A 19,723-nucleotide genomic window follows, 5' to 3' on the forward strand; every position below is an offset into this window, starting at 1 on the left:
CCCTGTCACATGACCACTGAGGTGTGTCACATGACCACTGAGGTGTGTCACATGACCACTGAGGTGTGTCACATAACCACTGAGGTGTGTCACATGACCACTGAGGTGTGTCACATGACCACTGAGGTGTGTCACATGACCACTGAGGTGTGTCACATGACCACACTGCAACATCAATCATACTCGCTCCCGTTGCTAGAGTTGTTAATGACACTCACGTTGTTAATGTTGCTCACATTGGTAATGTTGCTCTTGTTGCTAAAGTTGCTCATGTTTAAGTTGATCATGTTGTTCATGTTGCTAAAGTTGCTCATGTTTAAGTTGATAATGTTGTTCATGTTGCTAAAGCTGCTCATAGTTATTGGCACTCACGTTACTAATATTGCTCACATTTCTAAAATTGCTAATGTGGCTAAAGTTGCTCATGTTGCTTTTGTTGCTAAAGTTACTCTTGTTGCCAAAGTTGCTCTTGTTGCTAAAGTTGCTCTTGTTGCTAATGAACAAGCTAAGCTAACATTAACGAACAAGCTAAGCTAACGTTAAAGACAACCTAAACTAACATTAATGAACAAGCTAAGCTAACATTAACAACAGGCTAAGCCAAGGTTAGAGACAAGCTAAGCTAACATTAACAAACAAGCTAAGCTAACATTAACAAACAAGCTAAGCTAACATTAACAAACAAGCTAAGCTAACATTAACAAACAAGCTTAGCTAGCAGTAACAAACAAGCTAAGCTAACATTAACAAACAAGCTTAGCTAGCAGTAACAAACAAGCTAAGCCAAGGTTAGAGACAAGCTAAGCTAACATTAGCGACGGAGCAGGTGTTAGCTGAAGCTCATGCTAGCATGCTCCACCTACAGCTCAGCTCTGCGTCTGCTGGGAGGTGTGCAGGTTTTCTCCAAGTAGGAATGTCTGAGCTGGGCCACAGACACCATTCTGTCCTGGGGAATCTCTTCCTTATTTTGCTGCAGCCGCCGGGGATCCCCAATGGGCGCGCAGCCACCTGCCTCCCGTGCAGAGCGGGTGTTGGCCACGTGGTCCGTGGCGCCCCCCGCTGACGGCGCCGGTCCGAGCTCGACGTGACCGGCAGAGGTTTGTTGGACTTGGTCTTCGGTCTCTCTGCCCCTCACGTCTTCTGTGGGCTTGGAGAGCTCAGGGGTTTCCCTTCTGGTTCTTTTTCCGGGGTCTTCCCCACCGACCCGGAGGAGCCCGGAGGTCCCGGTCTCGTCGTCCCCCCTTCCTCCGCGGGGGTCCTCGGTGCTCTTCTCCCTGCGACGGACCTCCGAGGGCAGCACCGCCCTCCTGCTCCTCAGGAGACCTTGTGTCCGGACACCACCCGGGTCTTCGTCGGGGACATCGGAGGCCATGGACAGGTAAGCAAGATCTGGACCTCCTGGTGGAGGAACTAGTCTGGGGGACACAGGACCTTCCACCACGTCTGTGCTCCTGTGCTGACGTTCTTCCTTCGCAAGCTTCTCCCTAACTCGGACTCTTCAGGGAGACAAAAGTCCGGTTAATACTTCAGAAACTGCGCCGAGTTTTTGTCTCATCCCTCACTTAAAGGACCCGATAAGACCTGACGAGTCCCAAAGAGAGGGAGATGATACAGTATTATCTGGTGGTGGCTTGAGCACGCTGCCACTAGTCCTGGGTAGTCCCACTACTTAATGCTTCAGTCTCATGCAGGATTCTCACAGGAATGGGGCAGAAATACAACCTTACCTTGTACAGTTCTACGACTTCAAAGACATGACGTCATGTTCATGAAGACAAAAACCTTTGATGCTCAAGAAAACATCAAAGAACTCCCATATGTACTTAGTTTTTATTTAAATGAGCGGAATCCAGGCGGTGATCCGGATCACCCCCAAAATCTAATCCAATGTTAGAGACAAACTAAACTAACATTAACGAACAAGGGTTATACCAAGGTCCACGGGATTATATCGAGGTCCACGGGATTATACCGAGGTCCACGGATTATACCGAGGTCCACGGATTATACCGAGGTCCACGGGATTATATCGAGGTCCACGGGATTATACCGAGGTCCACGGGATTATACCGAGGTCCACGGGATTATACCGAGGTCCACGGGTTATACCGAGGTCCACGGGTTATACCGAGGTCCACGGGATTATATCGAGGTCCACGGGTTATACCGAGGTCCACGGGATTATACCGAGGTCCACGGGTTATACCGAGGTCCACGGGTTATACCGAGGTCCACGAGATTATGCCGAGGTCCACGGGATTATACCGAGGTCCACGGGTTATACCGAGGTCCACTGGGTTATACCGAGGTCCACGGGATTATGCCGAGGTCCACGGGATTATGCCGAGGTCCACGGGATTATACCGAGGTCCACGGGATTATGCAGAGGTCCACGGGATTATATCGAGGTCCACGGGTTATACCGAGGTAGACGGGATTATACAGAGGTCCACGGGTTATACCAAGGTCCACGGGATTATATCGAGGTCCACGGGTTATACCGAGGTCCACGGGATTATACCGAGGTCCACGGGTTATACCGAGGTCCACGGGTTATACCGAGGTCCACGAGATTATGCCGAGGTCCACGGGATTATACCGAGGTCCACTGGGTTATACCGAGGTCCACGGGATTATGCCGAGGTCCACGGGATTATACCGAGGTCCACGGGATTATGCAGAGGTCCACGGGATTATATCGAGGTCCACGGGTTATACCGAGGTAGACGGGATTATACAGAGGTCCACGGGATTATACCGAGGTCCACGGGTTATACCAAGGTCCACGGGATTATATCGAGGTCCACGGGATTATACCGAGGTCCACGGGTTATACCGAGGTCCACGGGTTATACCGAGGTCCACGGGATTATACCGAGGTCCACGGGTTATACCGAGGTCCACGGGTTATACCGAGGTCCACGAGATTATGCCGAGGTCCACGGGATTATACCGAGGTCCACGGGTTATACCGAGGTCCACGGGTTTATACCGAGGTCCACGGGATTATGCCGAGGTCCACGGGATTATATCGAGGTCCACGGGTTATACCGAGGTAGACGGGATTATACCGAGGTCCACGGGATTACACCGTGGTCCACGGGATTATACCGAGGTCCACGGGTTATACCGAGGTCCACGGGATTATATCAAGGTCCACGGGATTATGCCGAGGTCCACGGGATTATACCGGAGGTCCACGGGATTATGCAGAGGTCCACAGGATTATACCGAGGTCCACGGGATTATGCAGAGGTCCCCGGGATTATACCGAGGTCCACGGGATTATGCAGAGGTCCACGGGATTATATCGAGGTCCACAGGATTATGCCGAGGTCCACGGGATTATACAGAGGTCCACGGGATTATGCAGAGGTCCCCGGGATTATGCAGAGGTACACGGGATTATGCAGAGGTACACGGGATTATACCGAGGTCCACAGAGTTATACCGAGGTCCACAGTATTATACTGAGGTACATGGGATTATACAGAGGTACACAGTATTATACCGAGGTCCACGGCATTATACTGAGGTCCGCGGGGTTATACCGAGGTCCGCGGGGTTATACCGAGGTCCGCGGGGTTATACCGAGGTCCGCGGGGTTATACCGAGGTCCGCAGGGTTATACCGAGGTCCGCGGGATTATACAGAGGTACACGGTATTATGATGAGGTACACGGGATTATACAGAGGTACACGGGATTATGCAGAGGTCCACGGGTTTTACCGAGGTCCACGGGATTATATCGAGGTCCACAGGATTATGCCGAGGTCCACGGGATTATGCAGAGGTACACGGGATTATGCAGAGGTACACGGGATTATACAGAGGTCCACAGAGTTATACCGAGGTCCACAGTATTATACTGAGGTACATGGGATTATACAGAGGTACACAGTATTATACCGAGGTCCACGGCATTATACTGAGGTCCGCGGGGTTATACCGAGGTCCGCGGGATTATACAGAGGTACACGGTATTATGATGAGGTACACGGGATTATACAGAGGTACACGGGATTATACTGAGGCACGCGGGATTATACAGAGGCACACAGGATTATACCGAGGTCCGCGGGGTTATACCGAGGTCCGCAGGGTTATACCGAGGTCCGCAGGGTTATACTGAGGTCCGCTGGATTATACAGAGGTACACAGTATTATGATGAGGTACATGGGATTATACAGAGGCACACAGGATTATACCGAGGTCCACGGGATTATACCGAGGTCCACGAGGTACACGGGATTATACCGAGGTCCACGAGGTACACGGGATTATACCGAGGTACACGGTATTATATCGAGGTCCACGAGGTACGCGGGATTATACAGAGGCACACAGGATTATACCGAGGTCCACGAGGTACACGGGATTATACTGAGGTCCACGAGGTACATGGGATTATACCGAGGTCCACGAGGTACATGGGATTATACCGAGGTTCACGAGGTACACGGGATTATACCGAGGTCCACGAGGTCCACAGGATTATACCGAGGTCCACGAGGTACATGGGATTATACCGAGGTTCACGAGGTACACGGGATTATACCGAGGTTCACGAGGTACACGGGATTATACCGAGGTCCACGAGGTACATGGGATTATACCGAGGTTCACGAGGTACACGGGATTATACCGAGGTCCACGAGGTACACGGGATTATACCGAGGTCCACGAGGTACATGGGATTATACCGAGGTCCACGAGGTCCACGGGATTATACCGAGGTCCACAGTAGCTGAGTAGAAAGGTGTTGTTAATGCAACACTGCAGGAAGTGCAAATATGAATATTAATACACTGATGAGGGAGTGTCACACTGGTATGACCATGACAATAAATATGAATAAATATGAATATTAATACACTGATGAGGGAGTGTCACACTGGTATGACCATGACAATAAATATGAATAAATATGAATATTAATACACTGATGAGGGAGTGTCACACTGGTATGACCATGACAATAAAGGAGTGTCACACTGGTATGAACATGACAATAAAGGAGTGTCACACTGGTATGAACATGACAAAAAAGGTATGAACATGACAATAAAGGAGTGTCACACTGGTATGACCATGACAATAAAGGAGTGTCACACTGGTATGAACATGACAATAAAGGGGTGTCACACTGGTATGACCATGACAATAAAGGAGTGTCACACTGGTATGAACATGACAATAAAGGAGTGTCACACTGGTATGAACATGACAATAAAGGAGTGTCACACTGGTATGACCATGACAATAAAGGAGTGTCACACTGGTATGAACATGACAATAAAGGAGTGTCACACTGGTATGAACATGACAATAAAGGAGTGTCACACTGGTATGACCATGACAATAAAGGAGTGTCACACTGGTATGAACATGACAATAAAGGAGTGTCACACTGGTATGAACATGACAATAAAGGTATGAACATGACAATAAAGGAGTGTCACACTGGTATGAACATGACAAAAAAGGTATGAACATGACAATAAAGGAGTGTCACACTGGTATGAACATGACAAAAAAGGTATGAACATGACAATAAAGGAGTGTCACACTGGTATGACCATGACAATAAAGGAGTGTCACACTGGTATGAACATGACAATAAAGGGGTGTCACACTGGTATGACCATGACAATAAAGGAGTGTCACACTGGTATGAACATGACAATAAAGGAGTGTCACACTGGTATGAACATGACAATAAAGGAGTGTCACACTGGTATGACCATGACAATAAAGGAGTGTCACACTGGTATGAACATGACAATAAAGGAGTGTCACACTGGTATGAACATGACAATAAAGGTATGAACATGACAATAAAGGTATGACCATGACAATAAAGGTATGACCATGACAATAAAAGGTATGAACATGACAATAAAAGAGTGTCACACTGGTATGAACATGACAATAAAGGTATGAACATGACAATAAAGGAGTGTCACACTGGTATGAACATGACAATAAAGGTATGACCATGACAATAAAGCTATGAACATGACAATAAAGGAGTGTCACACTAGTATGACCATGACAACAAAGGTATGAACGTGACAATAAAGGTATGAACGTGACAATAAAGGTATGAACATGACAATAAAGGAGTGTCACACTGGTATGACCATGACAATAAAGGTATGAACGTGACAATAAAGGTATGACCATGACAATAAAGGTATGAACGTGACAATAAAGGTATGAACCAGAGGTGTGGACTCGAGTCACATGACTTGGACTCGAGTCAGACTCGAGTCATGAATTTGATGACTTTAGACTCGACTTGACAAAATGTAAAGAGACTTGCAACTCGACTTAGACTTTAACATCAATGACTTGTGACTTCACTTGGACTTGAGGCTTTTGACTTGACATGACTTGCTACTTTCCCCAAAACCCAAACCTTAAAAAGTTATTTGGGTGCGCTCCGTATCTTTCATTTTGTACGTCTGTGTCTATAAGCGTGTGTGCTGCGTGTCAGCGTGTGTGCTGTCAGTACAACAGCCAATCAAATTAAATCTACGTTGTTTTCATCACACAGCATTCAGCCAATCAAATTGCAGGACAACCACCGAACATGAGTTGTCAAACAATGCGGCAGTGAGAAACAATTATGCCAAAGTTGGTTTCGTTCGGGTATAAAAACTACGACTTGGTCAACAAAAAACGAATTGCCGTATGCAAATCACGCAGTTCGAATATTACAGACGGAGACGCAACAACTTCCAACTTCGTTCGACATTTGAAGTTGCACAAAGAAGGGTAAGTTTTGAATGTAAGATAACGTTTATTGGCTAAGTAACATGACTTTTATTTGCTGTGTAGTTAAATCAGTGAGGTTGCAAACTCACTGCTAACGTTATAACCATAGACATCTTATAAGGGTACGCAGCATTGAGCGCTACTGGCTACTGGCGCAGACGAGACGCGGAGCCGCCATCTTGGAGTGGTGATCCGCTCCACTCAGTGCAATTCATTTGGCAGGAGCAATGAACTGTCAGCAAATTTAATTCATCTTACCTCACTGAATACCACTGATTTTCACGCGTTTTTTTGTCATACGTGTAGCTATGATAACGGACACATGTTTTGGCGTTTTTATTATTCATAGTTTGCTTAACAGTAATATAATATTCTTATACACTATAAGTGACCAGACGTCCGAGATCAAAACTGGGAATATAATCCCAGAGAAGGGGGAAAAAAACGGTCAGCTATTTTTAAGTTGAAGGAACAATATGATTAGATTATATTTACATGCGTATATCCTACATAAACAATGTATGAATACATTAGATATCTATATATTTTAGGGACCTATAGACTGTAACTGTTGCTGCAGCAGCAGAGAGTTTATTCTGTCTTGACACTTTGTATTGATATTTTGTATTACATTCTTCCCTTAAATGATAATGTTTACAGTGATTGTTTTATATCTATTTTTTATGTATGTCGCTTTGGATAAAAGCGTCTGCCAAATACTTAAACATATATAAACACCTGAAAGTCTTTATATCAGCTAAAACCACCAATCTGTTTCACTGGATTCAGAATAAAACCAAATGCTGTCTTACCCAACAATGTTAGTATTTGAATATTGTTACTTGAAGACTTATTCCTGGTTACAATTATACTGTTAAGAAAGTATTGTCTTATACTTTGCCTAAAATGAGAATGCATCATAATCAGTGGCGGCTGGTGAATTTTGTTTTAGGTGGGGCTGAAAGTTTGTAAACCAAACCCCTGTAGGTGCGTCATCCTCCCCTGGAAGATTTCTTTGTGATTCTCACATACAAATATTGAAGATCTTTGCTTCTTCTCAACTTTGTGGTAATGTTATTTTCATAAAATACAACCAATAGTATGTTAATGTTTGTTTTTGCAAATGTGTTTATTCTGTAAAGGAATGAGTTAAATGTTTAAAATTGTTTAAACTATTAAAATGACTGGTTAATAGTGCTATTATGAATTGCAATGTCAGCACTATTTTTTTTCCTGCAATTTCAAATGCACTTGTTTTAATAAATAAATACAGCGTTTTAAAAGCATACACAATCTGTGTAAAAATATTAGTCTGTGGTTAAAAGGACTTGAAAGGACTCGAAACTCAAAATGCAGGACTTGGGACTTGACTTGAGACTTTCTAGTCTTGACTTTGGACTTGACTCGGGACTTGCCTGTCTTGACTCGGGACTTGACTCGAGACTTGAGGGCAAAGACTTGAGACTTACTTGTGACTTGCAAAGCAATGACTTGGTCCCACCTCTGGTATGAACATGACAATAAAGGTATGACCATGACAATAAAGGTACGAACATGACAATAAAGGTATGAACATGACAATAAAGGTATGACCATGACAATAAATGAGTGCACTGAAAAGAAAAACTCAGGATAGTGAGGATGATGATGATGATGAGACTCACAAACATTGCTTCTTCAAAGTTCCACTTGAGGACCTGAACACCTGGGGAACATTCACGTGATAGTTCCAGCTCCTGGGACTTCAAAGACTTTCAGCTATAGAAGTATTACAAGTATTAAAAAAAATGTTTTTGATGCCCTTTTTGTCACAGAAAACACAAACTATGAAATGTTTGTGCACCAAATGTTTTTACTCCATAAAATGTTGGCAGATTCACAGGAACTATGTGTCTGATATATACTGTATATGGTAGTCTGAAGGTGTCTAATATGGATATATATGGTAGTCTGAAGGTGTCTAATATGGATATATAAGGTAGTCTGAAGGTGTCTGATATGGATATATATGGTAGTCTGAAGGTGTCTAATATGGATGTATATGGTAGTCTGAAGGTGTCTGATATGGATATATATGGTAGTGTGAAGGTGTCTAATATGGATATATATGGTAGTCTGAAGGTGTCTAATATGGATATATATGGTAGTCTGAAGGTGTCTGATATGGATATATATGGTAGTGTGAAGGTGTCTAATATGGATATATATGGTAGTCTGAAGGTGTCTAATATGGATATATATGGTAGTCTGAAGGTGTCTGATATGGATATATATGGTAGTCTGAAGGTGTCTAATATGGATATATATGGTAGTCTGAAGGTGTCTAATATGGATATATATGGTAGTCTGAAGGTGTCTAATATGGATATATATGGTAGTCTGAAGGTGTCTGATATGGATATATATGGTAGTCTGAAGGTGTCTAATATGGATATATATGGTAGTCTGAAGGTGTCTAATATGGATATATATGGTAGTCTGAAGGTGTCTAATATGGATATATATGGTAGTCTGAAGGTGTCTGATATGGATATATATGGTAGTCTGAAGGTGTCTGATATGGATATATATGGTAGTCTGAAGGTGTCTGATATAGATGTACAAACGTATATGGTAGTCTGAAGGTGTCTGATATGGATATATATGGTAGTCTGAAGGTGTCTGATATGGATGTATATGGTAGTCTGAAGGTGTCTGATATGGATATATATGGTAGTCTGAAGGTGTCTGATATGGATGTATATGGTATTCTGAAGGTGTCTAATATGGATGTATATGGTAGTCTGAAGGTGTCTGATATGGATATATATGGTAGTCTGAAGGGGTCTAATATGGATATATATGGTAGTCTGAAGGTGTCTAATATAGATATATATGGTAGTCTGAAGGTGTCTGATATGGATATATATGGTAGTCTGAAGGTGTCTGATATGGATATATATGGTAGTCTGAAGGTGTCTAATATGGATATATATGGTAGTCTGAAGGTGTCTAATATGGATATATATGGTAGTCTGAAGGTGTCTAATATGGATATATATGGTAGTCTGAAGGTGTCTGATATGGATATATAGGGTAGTCTGAAGGTGTCTAATATGGATATATATGGTAGTCTGAAGGTGTCTGATATGGATGTATATGGTAGTCTGAAAGTGTCTAATATGGATATATATGGTAGTCTGAAGGTGTCTGATATGGATGTACAAACATATATGGTAGTCTGAATGTGTCTGATATGGATGTATATGGTAGTCTGAAGGTGTCTAATATGGATATATATGGTAGTCTGAAGGTGTCTGATATGAATATATATGGTAGTCTGAAGGTGTCTGATATGGATATATATGGTAGTCTGAAGGTGTCTGATATGGATGTACAAACGTATATAGTAGTCTGAAGGTGTCTGATATGGATATATATGGTAGTCTGAAGGTGTCTGATATGGATGTATATGGTAGTCTGAAGGTGTCTGATATGGATATATATGGTAGTCTGAAGGTGTCTGATATGTATATATATGGTAGTCTGAAGGTGTCTGATATGGATAGATAGGGTAGTCTGAAGGTGTCTGATATGGATATATATGGTAGTCTGAAGGTGTCTAATATGGATAGATATGGTAATCTGAAGGTGTCTAATATGGATATATATGGTAGTCTGAAGGTGTCTAATATGGATATATATATATGGTAGACTGAAGGTGTCTAATATGGATGTATATGGTAGTCTGAAGGTGTCTAATATGGATATATATGGTAGTCTGAAGGTGTCTAATATGGATATATATGGTAGTCTGAAGGTGTCTAATATGGATAGATAGGGTAGTCTGAAGGTGTCTAATATGGATATATATGGTAGTCTGAAGGTGTCTAATATGGATATATATGGTAGTCTGAAGGTGTCTAATATGGATAGATAGGGTAGTCTGAAGGTGTCTAATATGGATATATATGGTAGTCTGAAGGTGTCTAATATGGATAGATAGGGTAGTCTGAAGGTGTCTGATATGGATATATATGGTAGTCTGAAGGTGTCTAATATGGATAGATAGGGTAGTCTGAAGGTGTCTAATATGGATATATATGGTAGTCTGAAGGTGTCTAATTTGGAGATTTATAACTCCCGCTAACCTTTTAAAATAAATACCATGTTGCATGAGGTCAATAAAAAGACCCTAAAGGTTGCCGGGTCCCCCCAAGAGTGAAACTAGGTGCCCACTGCTCTGCCTGCACATAAAGAAGGCTCCTGGAGTGAGGCTTGAAGAAGCACTGCTTGGGAGGCGTGATGATGTCCAGCTGCCCAGGAACATGAATGGTCACACACGCCCAGGAACATGAATGGTGACACACGCCCAGGAACATGAATGGTGACACACGCCCAGGAACATGAATGGTCACACACGCCCAGGAACATGAATGGTCACACACGCCCAGGAACATGAATGGTCACACACGCCCAGGAACATGAATGGTGACACACGCCCAGGAACATGAATGGTCACACACGCCCAGGAACATGAATGGTGACACACGCCAAGGAACATGAATGGTCACACACGCCCAGGAACATGAATGGTGACACACGCCCAGGAACATGAATGGTGACACACGCCCAGCTCGGGTGTACCTGGATGGCCAGTTGATTAGGGAGTGGGTGTCGCCCTCTGCATCGGTCTGAAGGAACCAATCAGTGCACAGGTGTGTCCTTGTACTGGACCAATGGAGGGAGAGCCAAGATTGTGCTCAGTTCACACTCAGAGCTTTTCTACCAGCACACCCGCCTTTAATCTCTCAAGACATACAGTGCAACCTCATTTTACAAACTTTAATCTATCAGGACATACAGTGCAACCTCCTTTTACAAACTTTAATCTCTCAGGACACACAGTGCAACCTCCTTTTACGAACTTTAATCTATCAGGGCGTACAGTGCAACCTCATTTTACGAACTTTAATCTCTCAGGTCGTACAGTGCAACCTCCTTTTACGAACTTTAATCTCTCAGGGCGTACAGTGCAGCCTCCTTTTACAAACTTTAATCTCTCAGGACATACAGTGCAACCTCCTTTTACGAACTTTAATCTCTCATGGCATACAGTGCAGCCTCATTTTACAAACTTTAATCTCTCGGGACATACAGTGCAACTTCATTTTACAAACTTTAATCTCTCAGGACATACAGTGCAACCTCCTTTTACAAACTTTAATCTCTCAGGACATACAGTGCAACCTCCTGTTACAAACTTTAATCTCTCAGGACATACAGTGCAGCCTCCTTTTACAAACTTTAATCTCTCAGGACATACAATGCAACCTCCTTTTACAAACTGTAATCTCTCAGGAAATACAGTGCAGCCTCATTTTACAAACTTTTATCCCTCAGGACATACAGTGCAGCCTCCTTTTACAAACTTTAATCTCTCAGGACATACAGTGCAACCTCATTTTACGAACTTTAATCCCTCAGGACATACAGTGCAGCCTCCTTTTACAAACTTTAATCCCTCAGGACATACAGTGCAGCCTCCTTTTACAAGCTTTAATCTATCAGGACATACAGTGCAACCTCCTTTTACGAACTTTAATCTCTCAGGACATACAGTGCAGCCTCCTTTTACGAGCCTTAATCTCTCAGGGCATACAGCACAACCACCTTTTACAAACTTTAATCTCTCATGATTTACAGTTCAACCTCCTTTTACAAACTTTAATCTCTCGGGACATACAGTGCAACCTCTTTTTACAAACTTTAATCTCTCGGGACATACAATGCAACCTCATTTTACAAACTTTAATCTCTCAGGACATACAGTGCAACCTCATTTTACAAACTTTAATATCTCAGGACATACAGTGCAACCTCATTTTACAAACTTTAATCTCTCAGGACATACAGTGCAGCCTCCTTTTACAAACTTGAACCTCTCAGGACATACAGTGTAGCCTCATTTTACAAACTTTAATCTCTCAATACATACAGTGCAACCTCATTTTATTAACTTTAATTGCTCAGGACATACAGTGCAACCTCCTTTTACAAACTTTAATCTCTTAGGACATACAGTGCAACCTCCTTGTACAAACTTTAATATCTCAGGACATACAGTGCAACCTCATTTTACAAACTTTAATCTCTCAGGACATACAGTGCATCCTCCTTTTACAAACTTTAATCTCTCAGGGCATACAGTGCAACCTCTTTTTACAAACTTTAATGTCTCAGGACATACAGTGCAACCTCATTTTACAAACTTTAATCTATGAGGACATAGTGCAGCCTCCTTTTACAAACTTTAATCTCTCAAAACATACAGTGCAACCTCCTTTTACAAACTTTAATCTCTCAGGACATACAGTGCAACCTCATTTTACAAACTTTGAATCAATAATGTGTGGAATGTGAGTGTACACGTGTTTGGGAGGAGATCAGTGATTGGCTGAGAGATAAGGGGGCGGAGATGTCCCCTTTCACAATAAAAGAGATCAACATTTGACATATTTATACATGTTTGTCCACATTATTATGCTCCAAGCACAATATTTTCTACATCAATGTTGATTTCTGAAAGTAAAACCTACATTTTATAATTGGCTTAATGGTTTGTAATTATCAATTAAAACATGATTAAAATAACAACAGTCCCTTAAATTGATATCTTTATTGAAAAAAATGTAACGTGATTTAAATTAGCCCTTTTTTTTGTCTTTTTGAATTTTCTATTTTATCATATTGTTTATTAATACTATTGTTTTTAACACTCCATTTATATTTGCTTTTATTTCCTTTCCTTGCCATGTTTTGTTAAAGTCATATTTGCTCAACCTGACGTGGGAAATTGTTGAATGTGTTGAAAGTGCCTTGACTTTTATGCACATTGTGGATATAAATTTGTTGTTCGATAAAATGTTTTATTAATTAATTTTAAAAAAACTAGTGAAAAAAAGAATAATATTGAAGAGCAGACTGAAGACCCCAGGAGACCTTCTGGCCTCGGAATCTCAGAACTGCAACATCTCTTGAGACTTTTAAATCTAAGATGGACATTTTTATGCCTGCACTTTTTTACTGTTTTTTGCCTTTTTAACTGTTTTATTCACAGATTGTTCTGTACTTATTGTGATGTTGTTGTTATTAGTTTGAGCCTTTCACTTTTAACATGTACAGCACTTTGTGGCTGTTTAAAGATGACTCATCAACCTTGAAGCACAGCAGCTTTTAATTGTGATGAGAACGGACTTTCCTCGACTTATTTCATGTTCAGAGACGTAGAACATCTGGCGGGGCCGCATTGAAAACGTCAGTGGGCCGCATGTGGCCCGCGGGCCCTATTTTGTTTTGTCCCAGGTTGTCGCAAGTTGAGAGGTTTTGGTCGGATCTACGTTGGGTGGTTTTGAGAGGAAAACAAGAGGACTCACCCTTGCCTGCAGAGTCCGTGATGCTCCTGGAAGACGCCGCCAGGAGAAGTGCCGCGTTGAGGCGAGCTCAGAGACCGGGGTCCACTGGACTTGGGCGAGCTCAGAGACCGGGGTCCACTGGACTTGGGCGAGCTCAGAGACCGGGGTCCACTGGACTTGGGCGAGCTCAGAGACCGGGGTCCACTGGACTTGGGCGAGCTGGGCGGCACAGCCGTGGCGGTGTGCTCCTGGGCGGGCAGCGAGGACACGTCCATGTAGGGCGGCTGAGGGACTGCTCCTCTGCGTTGGTTCTCCAGGTTCAAGACTCGCTCCCTCTCTGAGGACGAGTCCACTCTGGTCCGGGCGGTTTGGTAGGCGTGTTCAGGGGGGTTGTGGTGGGCCACACCGGGCCCTCTGCTCACCACTCCGCCTCCTTCCTCCCGGTCAAACCCCTCTTTCCTGCGCCTCTCTGAACCCTCGGAGTCGTCGCGAGTGCGACTGCAGCGGGACGGGTAGTCCACGTCCGGCTCCAGGTCCAAGGGGATGCCGTAGCGCTCAGCCAGCTGCCGACGGCGCTCCGCCTTGTAGCGAGCGATGCGTTCAGCTTTGGACTCTAACTCGGGAGCTTCGGCGGGAGAGGAAGTGAGGACGTGATCCAAGGGACTGGCGACCTTGGCATCAGATCCGCATTGTGCTCCGGACTGTCGCTCCGCGGCGCTGGTCTGCATTTGTGGGTGTTGAGTGTGGCACCTTTGCAGCGAGACTTGAAGTGAAGGTAGAGAAGTCAGCGGGTGGCAGAGAAAAGACGTCAATGATGGCGTCTCACCAACACGAGGCTCACAAGGGTCTGATGCTCTGGTGTACCGCGGTGTGTCCTCTTCCAGGAGTCTGTTGGCCACCAGGGACGGGTGCACCTCGCCCTCCACGCCCTCCAGTCGCCGGGCCATACGCTCCTTCCTGAGCACACAGTCAACGCCATGATGTCACCATTTCCAGTAACACCATGTCCTTTGTCGCCCTACCTCTTCATTTCCCAGTCACGGCTGCTCCTGGTCACACCTTCAAAGCGCTTCCTCAACTCTGACACTGAACACAGGGTGGGAAACTAGTTCAGAATACAACTTGCAATTGGAATGTCCGGGGTGAGTGGAGTGTGTGGGTGTTGGAACGCTTACAAGTTTATTTTGTCATTGTCAGAGGGAGAAAATTACCAGGATTTCCGGAGAGAAAAACGGGAATTTTCGTGAAAGGGACAACATTTTTTGTGTTCTACATTGCCAAAAGTATCCAAATGATGACAATCACTAATCACAGGTGTATACAATCCAGCACTTAGGCATGGAGACAGTTTCTACAAACATGTGTGAAAGAATGGGCCGCTTTCAGTGATTTCCAGCATGGAACTGTCATAGGATGCCACCTGTGCAACAAATCCAGTCCTCGCTCCTAAATATTCCAAAGTCAACTTTATTCTAAGAAAAGTGAAGAGTTTGGGAACAACAGCAAGTCAGACCCCAAGTGGTAGGCCAGGTGAACTGCCAGAGAGGTCAGCATAGTGCAAAGTGGTAGGCCAGGTAAACTGCCAGAGAGGTCAGCATAGTGCAAAGAATTCCTGCACAGTCACTTGCTACAAACTTCATGTCACCTTCCAATTAGCCCACGTACAGCACGCAGAGAGCTTCATGGAATGGCTTTCCATGGCCGAGCAGCTGCATCTAAGCCATGCATCAGCAAGTCCAATGCAAAGCGTGGGATGCAGTGGTGTAAAGGACATCACCACTGGACTCTAGAGCAGTGGAGACGCCTTCTCTGGACTGATGGATCACACTTTTACATCTGATGGAGCAGTCTGGGTTTGGAGGTTGCCAGGACAACGCTACATTTCAGACTGCATTGTGCCGGGTGTGAAATTTGGTGGAGGAGGAATTATGGTGTTGGGTTATTTTTGGCACTTAGTTCCAGTGAAAGGAACTTTGAATGCTCCAGGATAGCAAAACATTTTGGACAATTCCATGCTCCCGACCTTGTGGGAACAGTTTGGAGCGGGCCCCTTCCTCTTCCAACATGACTGTGCACAAAGCAAGGTCCATAAAGACATGGATGACAGAGTCTGGTGGGGATGAACTTGACTGGCCTGCACAGAGTCCTGACCTGAACCCGACAGAACACCTTTGGGAGACTGAGAGCCAGGCCTTCTCCACCAACATCAGTGTGTGACCTCACCAATGCACTTTTGGAAGAATGGTGGAAAATTGCTATGAAGACACTCTGCAACCTTGTGGACAGCCCTCCCAGAAGAGTTGAAGCTGTAATAGCTGCAAAAGGTCATATTGAACCCTATGGGTTAGGAATGGGATGGCACTTCAACTTCATGTGTGAGTCAAGGCAGGTGGACAAATACTTTTGGCAATATGGTGTAAGTGTGGGTGGATGCTTGAAAGGATCCTAATCGGGTAAAAAAATGGCGCAAAATGTTGGGCAAAGTAGAACTATGAATACGTTCAGGTTAATTTGAATGGGAATTTACTAGAAATTTGGGAATTTCAGGAAAAACAGGAATTTAAAAAAAACATTTGAAGCTGAAATATTCCCACTTTGTAATCACGTTTTTTTCCTTCTAGTTTTTGTTTCTTTGTGGACCTTCTGACCCTACGTCGGTGTGACATCACCACACGCCAATCTACATCTGTGCCACCATGCGTAGGAAATTATTTGTTGTGTGTACACCACTTGGACTTTGGCACGGTCATTGGAAGTCTTTTGGCCTCCAGTCCGAGGCACCGCTGTAAAGTACTTTTATTCTGGAAACAATGGAAGACGGTGCAGTGTCAACAATACCAAAGCGGAGATGAAGCTCACCTTTGGGAAGATCCGCCACCAGAAGAACATTGAAATGATTGCAGACTCCACCTGGTGTGTCCGCTCCGAAGCAGAAGTCCTTCTGGAAGCTGAGCATGCCAAAGAAAAGTCACATTTGAGCTGCTAGAACGTCAGCTTAGTTCAAGGGGAATGTTTCCTGTTTTCTACAATCTTTATCTGGGCCTTCTAAATAGTCAAAAACTGTTAGTACAAGGCGGCTAACAATGCAGGTCGTTGGGGTTCACCTATTTCATCCCCGCTCTATTGACATGACCTGAATAATAACCAAGCTGAAGCCATGTTGGCATTGGAAGAGCTAATGCCGAGGAACTACTTTTCTGGCATGGTGACATATTGTAGCATCTTGCTCACAACAAACTCTAACAAAAAATTTTTTTTAGACTTTTTAGTAATGTCTTAAATTTTGTAATGTTATTTTTTTAAACATGATAGATGTTTTTATTCATGTCATCCACCATTTTTTAGTTGCTTAGAAATATAAATGTTTAAAAAGTAGTTTGGATCCTGATGAGAGTGCGGAAATACGACCACATCACACCAATTCTCAAATCCCTTCACTGGCTTCCTGTTCCACTCAGGATTGAATACAAAGTCTCCCTACTAACCCACCAGTGCCTCCATGGAAATGCCCCCCCTCTACCTCAAAGAACTGCTCACCCCCAAATCCTCCACACCGGACAGGCTAACCTCCTCCAACCTCCGAGGACAAAGACCGGGCTTTCTGCTCCGCCGCTCCCAGTCTGTGGAACGCTCTCCCTGACCACCTGAGGGCACCACAGACTGTGGATGCTTTTAAAAAAAGCCTTTTTTTTAGATGTATGCATACTAGTTTTAGCTATTAGGCTGTTCTAGTTTTTATTTTTTTTATTTTTTTTATTGTTTATAATACGCTGTAACACTTTGAGGTTGTTTGTTCAATGTAAAGTGCTTTGTACAAATAAAATCTATTATTATTATTATTAATGTATATTTCCCTTTGTCAATGGGGAGAAAGTTACCGGAAATTCCGGGGAAAACCCCGAATTTGGGGAAAGGAAAAACATGTTTAGCGTTGGACATGTGAAGAGTAGTGGTGTGGCTGGATGGTTGAAGGCACAACATTTTGAGAATCTAGGCCATTGTAGATCTACGAGTATGTCCATTCTCCTGGAAATTTGGGGTAAACCGGGAATTTTTTCAGAATATTGATGCTAGCGTAATTGTCCCTAGATGACATGAATGGGTTGGTGTTGAAAAATGGTGACGTAGTAACAGTTTGAATTGAGACTGGGTATTTCAGAATTCCTGGAATTTCGGGAGAAAGGGAAATTTGTCCCGAAAAAAATTAGGAACATTTGTTGGCCTAACCGAGAGGAACGTTTTGAAGGTGGAATGGTCACAAACGGTTGAAAAATGTGGATTGCGAAAACTTTCCGGGGAAGCGGTGAAAACCGGGAATTCCTGGAATTTTTTTTAGAACTCGAACTTAGTTTGAGTGTGTGGATGTTAGAACGCTTCAAGTCGGATGAGAAGAGTTTTAAAGCGGTTGTCATGACTACCGCTTATTTGGAGCACAAAGGCCAGGAGTGAATTTTCATTCATCGTCAGTTAATTGATTGATCAAATGTCAATAAAAGGATCAATATATATATAGACACGTAATCAATGTAACAGTCTCTGGTGGGAAGAAACAGGAAGTATGGAAGCAAGGTTGGTTGCATGAACAAAAGGCACTCGCTCTTTGGTAACCTAGCAACACAGGAAGTGATCACTGATCAGTGGGCGTGACACTCTAACAGCCAATCAGGTAACAGTATCAATTTATATTAATAATATTCAAACAATTACTGCATAACAAAAATTCCTTTCCATAGTTAAATAATAATAATTCATGTTACACAGACGTTATTTCCTGCCACTAAACCTGCAGAAGATAGTTCTTCTCTATGTTGACTTTTTCACACTTTGCACTATTTTCTCACACTTTATGAAACATTTCTTGAATATTCCTTATTTCTAAGATCTTATTGTTAAGTGTTCAATGTGATTTTAATATTTTGTTGACATCAGGGTTTCCCCACACATTCATTTATTTGTGGCGGCCCGCCACGAAAGAATTACGTCCGCCACAAATTTAAAAAAAAAAAAATTTTTAAAATTAAATTAATTTTTTTTTTTTTTTAAATATATATATATATTTTTTGTCCTCTCCAGCTTCTCAGGCAAATCATAAAGTTGATGTAGATGCCCATATAGGCTGTTCAGATTTATTTGTATTTGACCACTACTGTTTTCTGTTTATTTGTTACTGACTGTGGCAGGACACCTCTGCCTCTGTTTCACTTTATGTTGCTGGTAAATAATATGCTTGTAGTAGTAGGCTAAAGTTACATTATTTAGTATGCACTAATTAAAGGGGCAGAGCTTTGAGACATTTTAGCTTTTATATTTTATAAGATATATTTTTGCAAGAACCACAATTAATAAATATATTTCAGTGAATAACTTATTGTTCAAATCTGTATATAAATATGTACATAAAGTGTTGTAATTATATTGTAAAATGGATGGATGGATGGACGTTTAAAACAAAACTGGTATTATTAATTAGTAAGTATACATTTTTTGAGCCTTTTTAGAGAAAATCATATCATTGTAGTAAATTATGCAAATTGATCGATGATGTCA

General features: G+C 42.9%; 1 protein-coding gene across 9 annotated transcripts in view; it reads right to left on the reverse strand.

Moving 5' to 3' along the window:
• LOC133630288 (supervillin-like) overlaps positions 1-19,723 on the reverse strand; it is a 138,235-nt gene that overhangs the window by 69,102 nt on the left and 49,410 nt on the right. For 5 of the 9 annotated variants that reach the window (XM_062021817.1, XM_062021816.1, XM_062021813.1 and 2 more), the window contains exons 3-8: positions 17,036-17,124; positions 15,199-15,262; positions 15,003-15,133; positions 14,198-14,939; positions 11,409-11,492; positions 864-1,496 (exon numbers count right to left, since the gene is read on the reverse strand). In XM_062021817.1, coding sequence (XP_061877801.1) covers positions 864-1,496; positions 11,409-11,492; positions 14,198-14,939; positions 15,003-15,133; positions 15,199-15,206 — 1,598 coding nt within the window. In that variant the 5' untranslated portion in view covers positions 15,207-15,262; positions 17,036-17,124. The remainder of the gene's footprint in view (positions 1-863; positions 1,497-11,408; positions 11,493-14,197; positions 14,940-15,002; positions 15,134-15,198; positions 15,263-17,035; positions 17,125-19,723) is intronic. The other 4 variants (XM_062021818.1, XM_062021819.1, XM_062021821.1 and 1 more) reach the window with 4 other exon arrangements.

The sequence above is a fragment of the Entelurus aequoreus genome, linkage group LG15 (assembly GCF_033978785.1).
Source record: "Entelurus aequoreus isolate RoL-2023_Sb linkage group LG15, RoL_Eaeq_v1.1, whole genome shotgun sequence".
In the NCBI taxonomy this organism is placed as follows: domain Eukaryota; kingdom Metazoa; phylum Chordata; class Actinopteri; order Syngnathiformes; family Syngnathidae; genus Entelurus; species Entelurus aequoreus.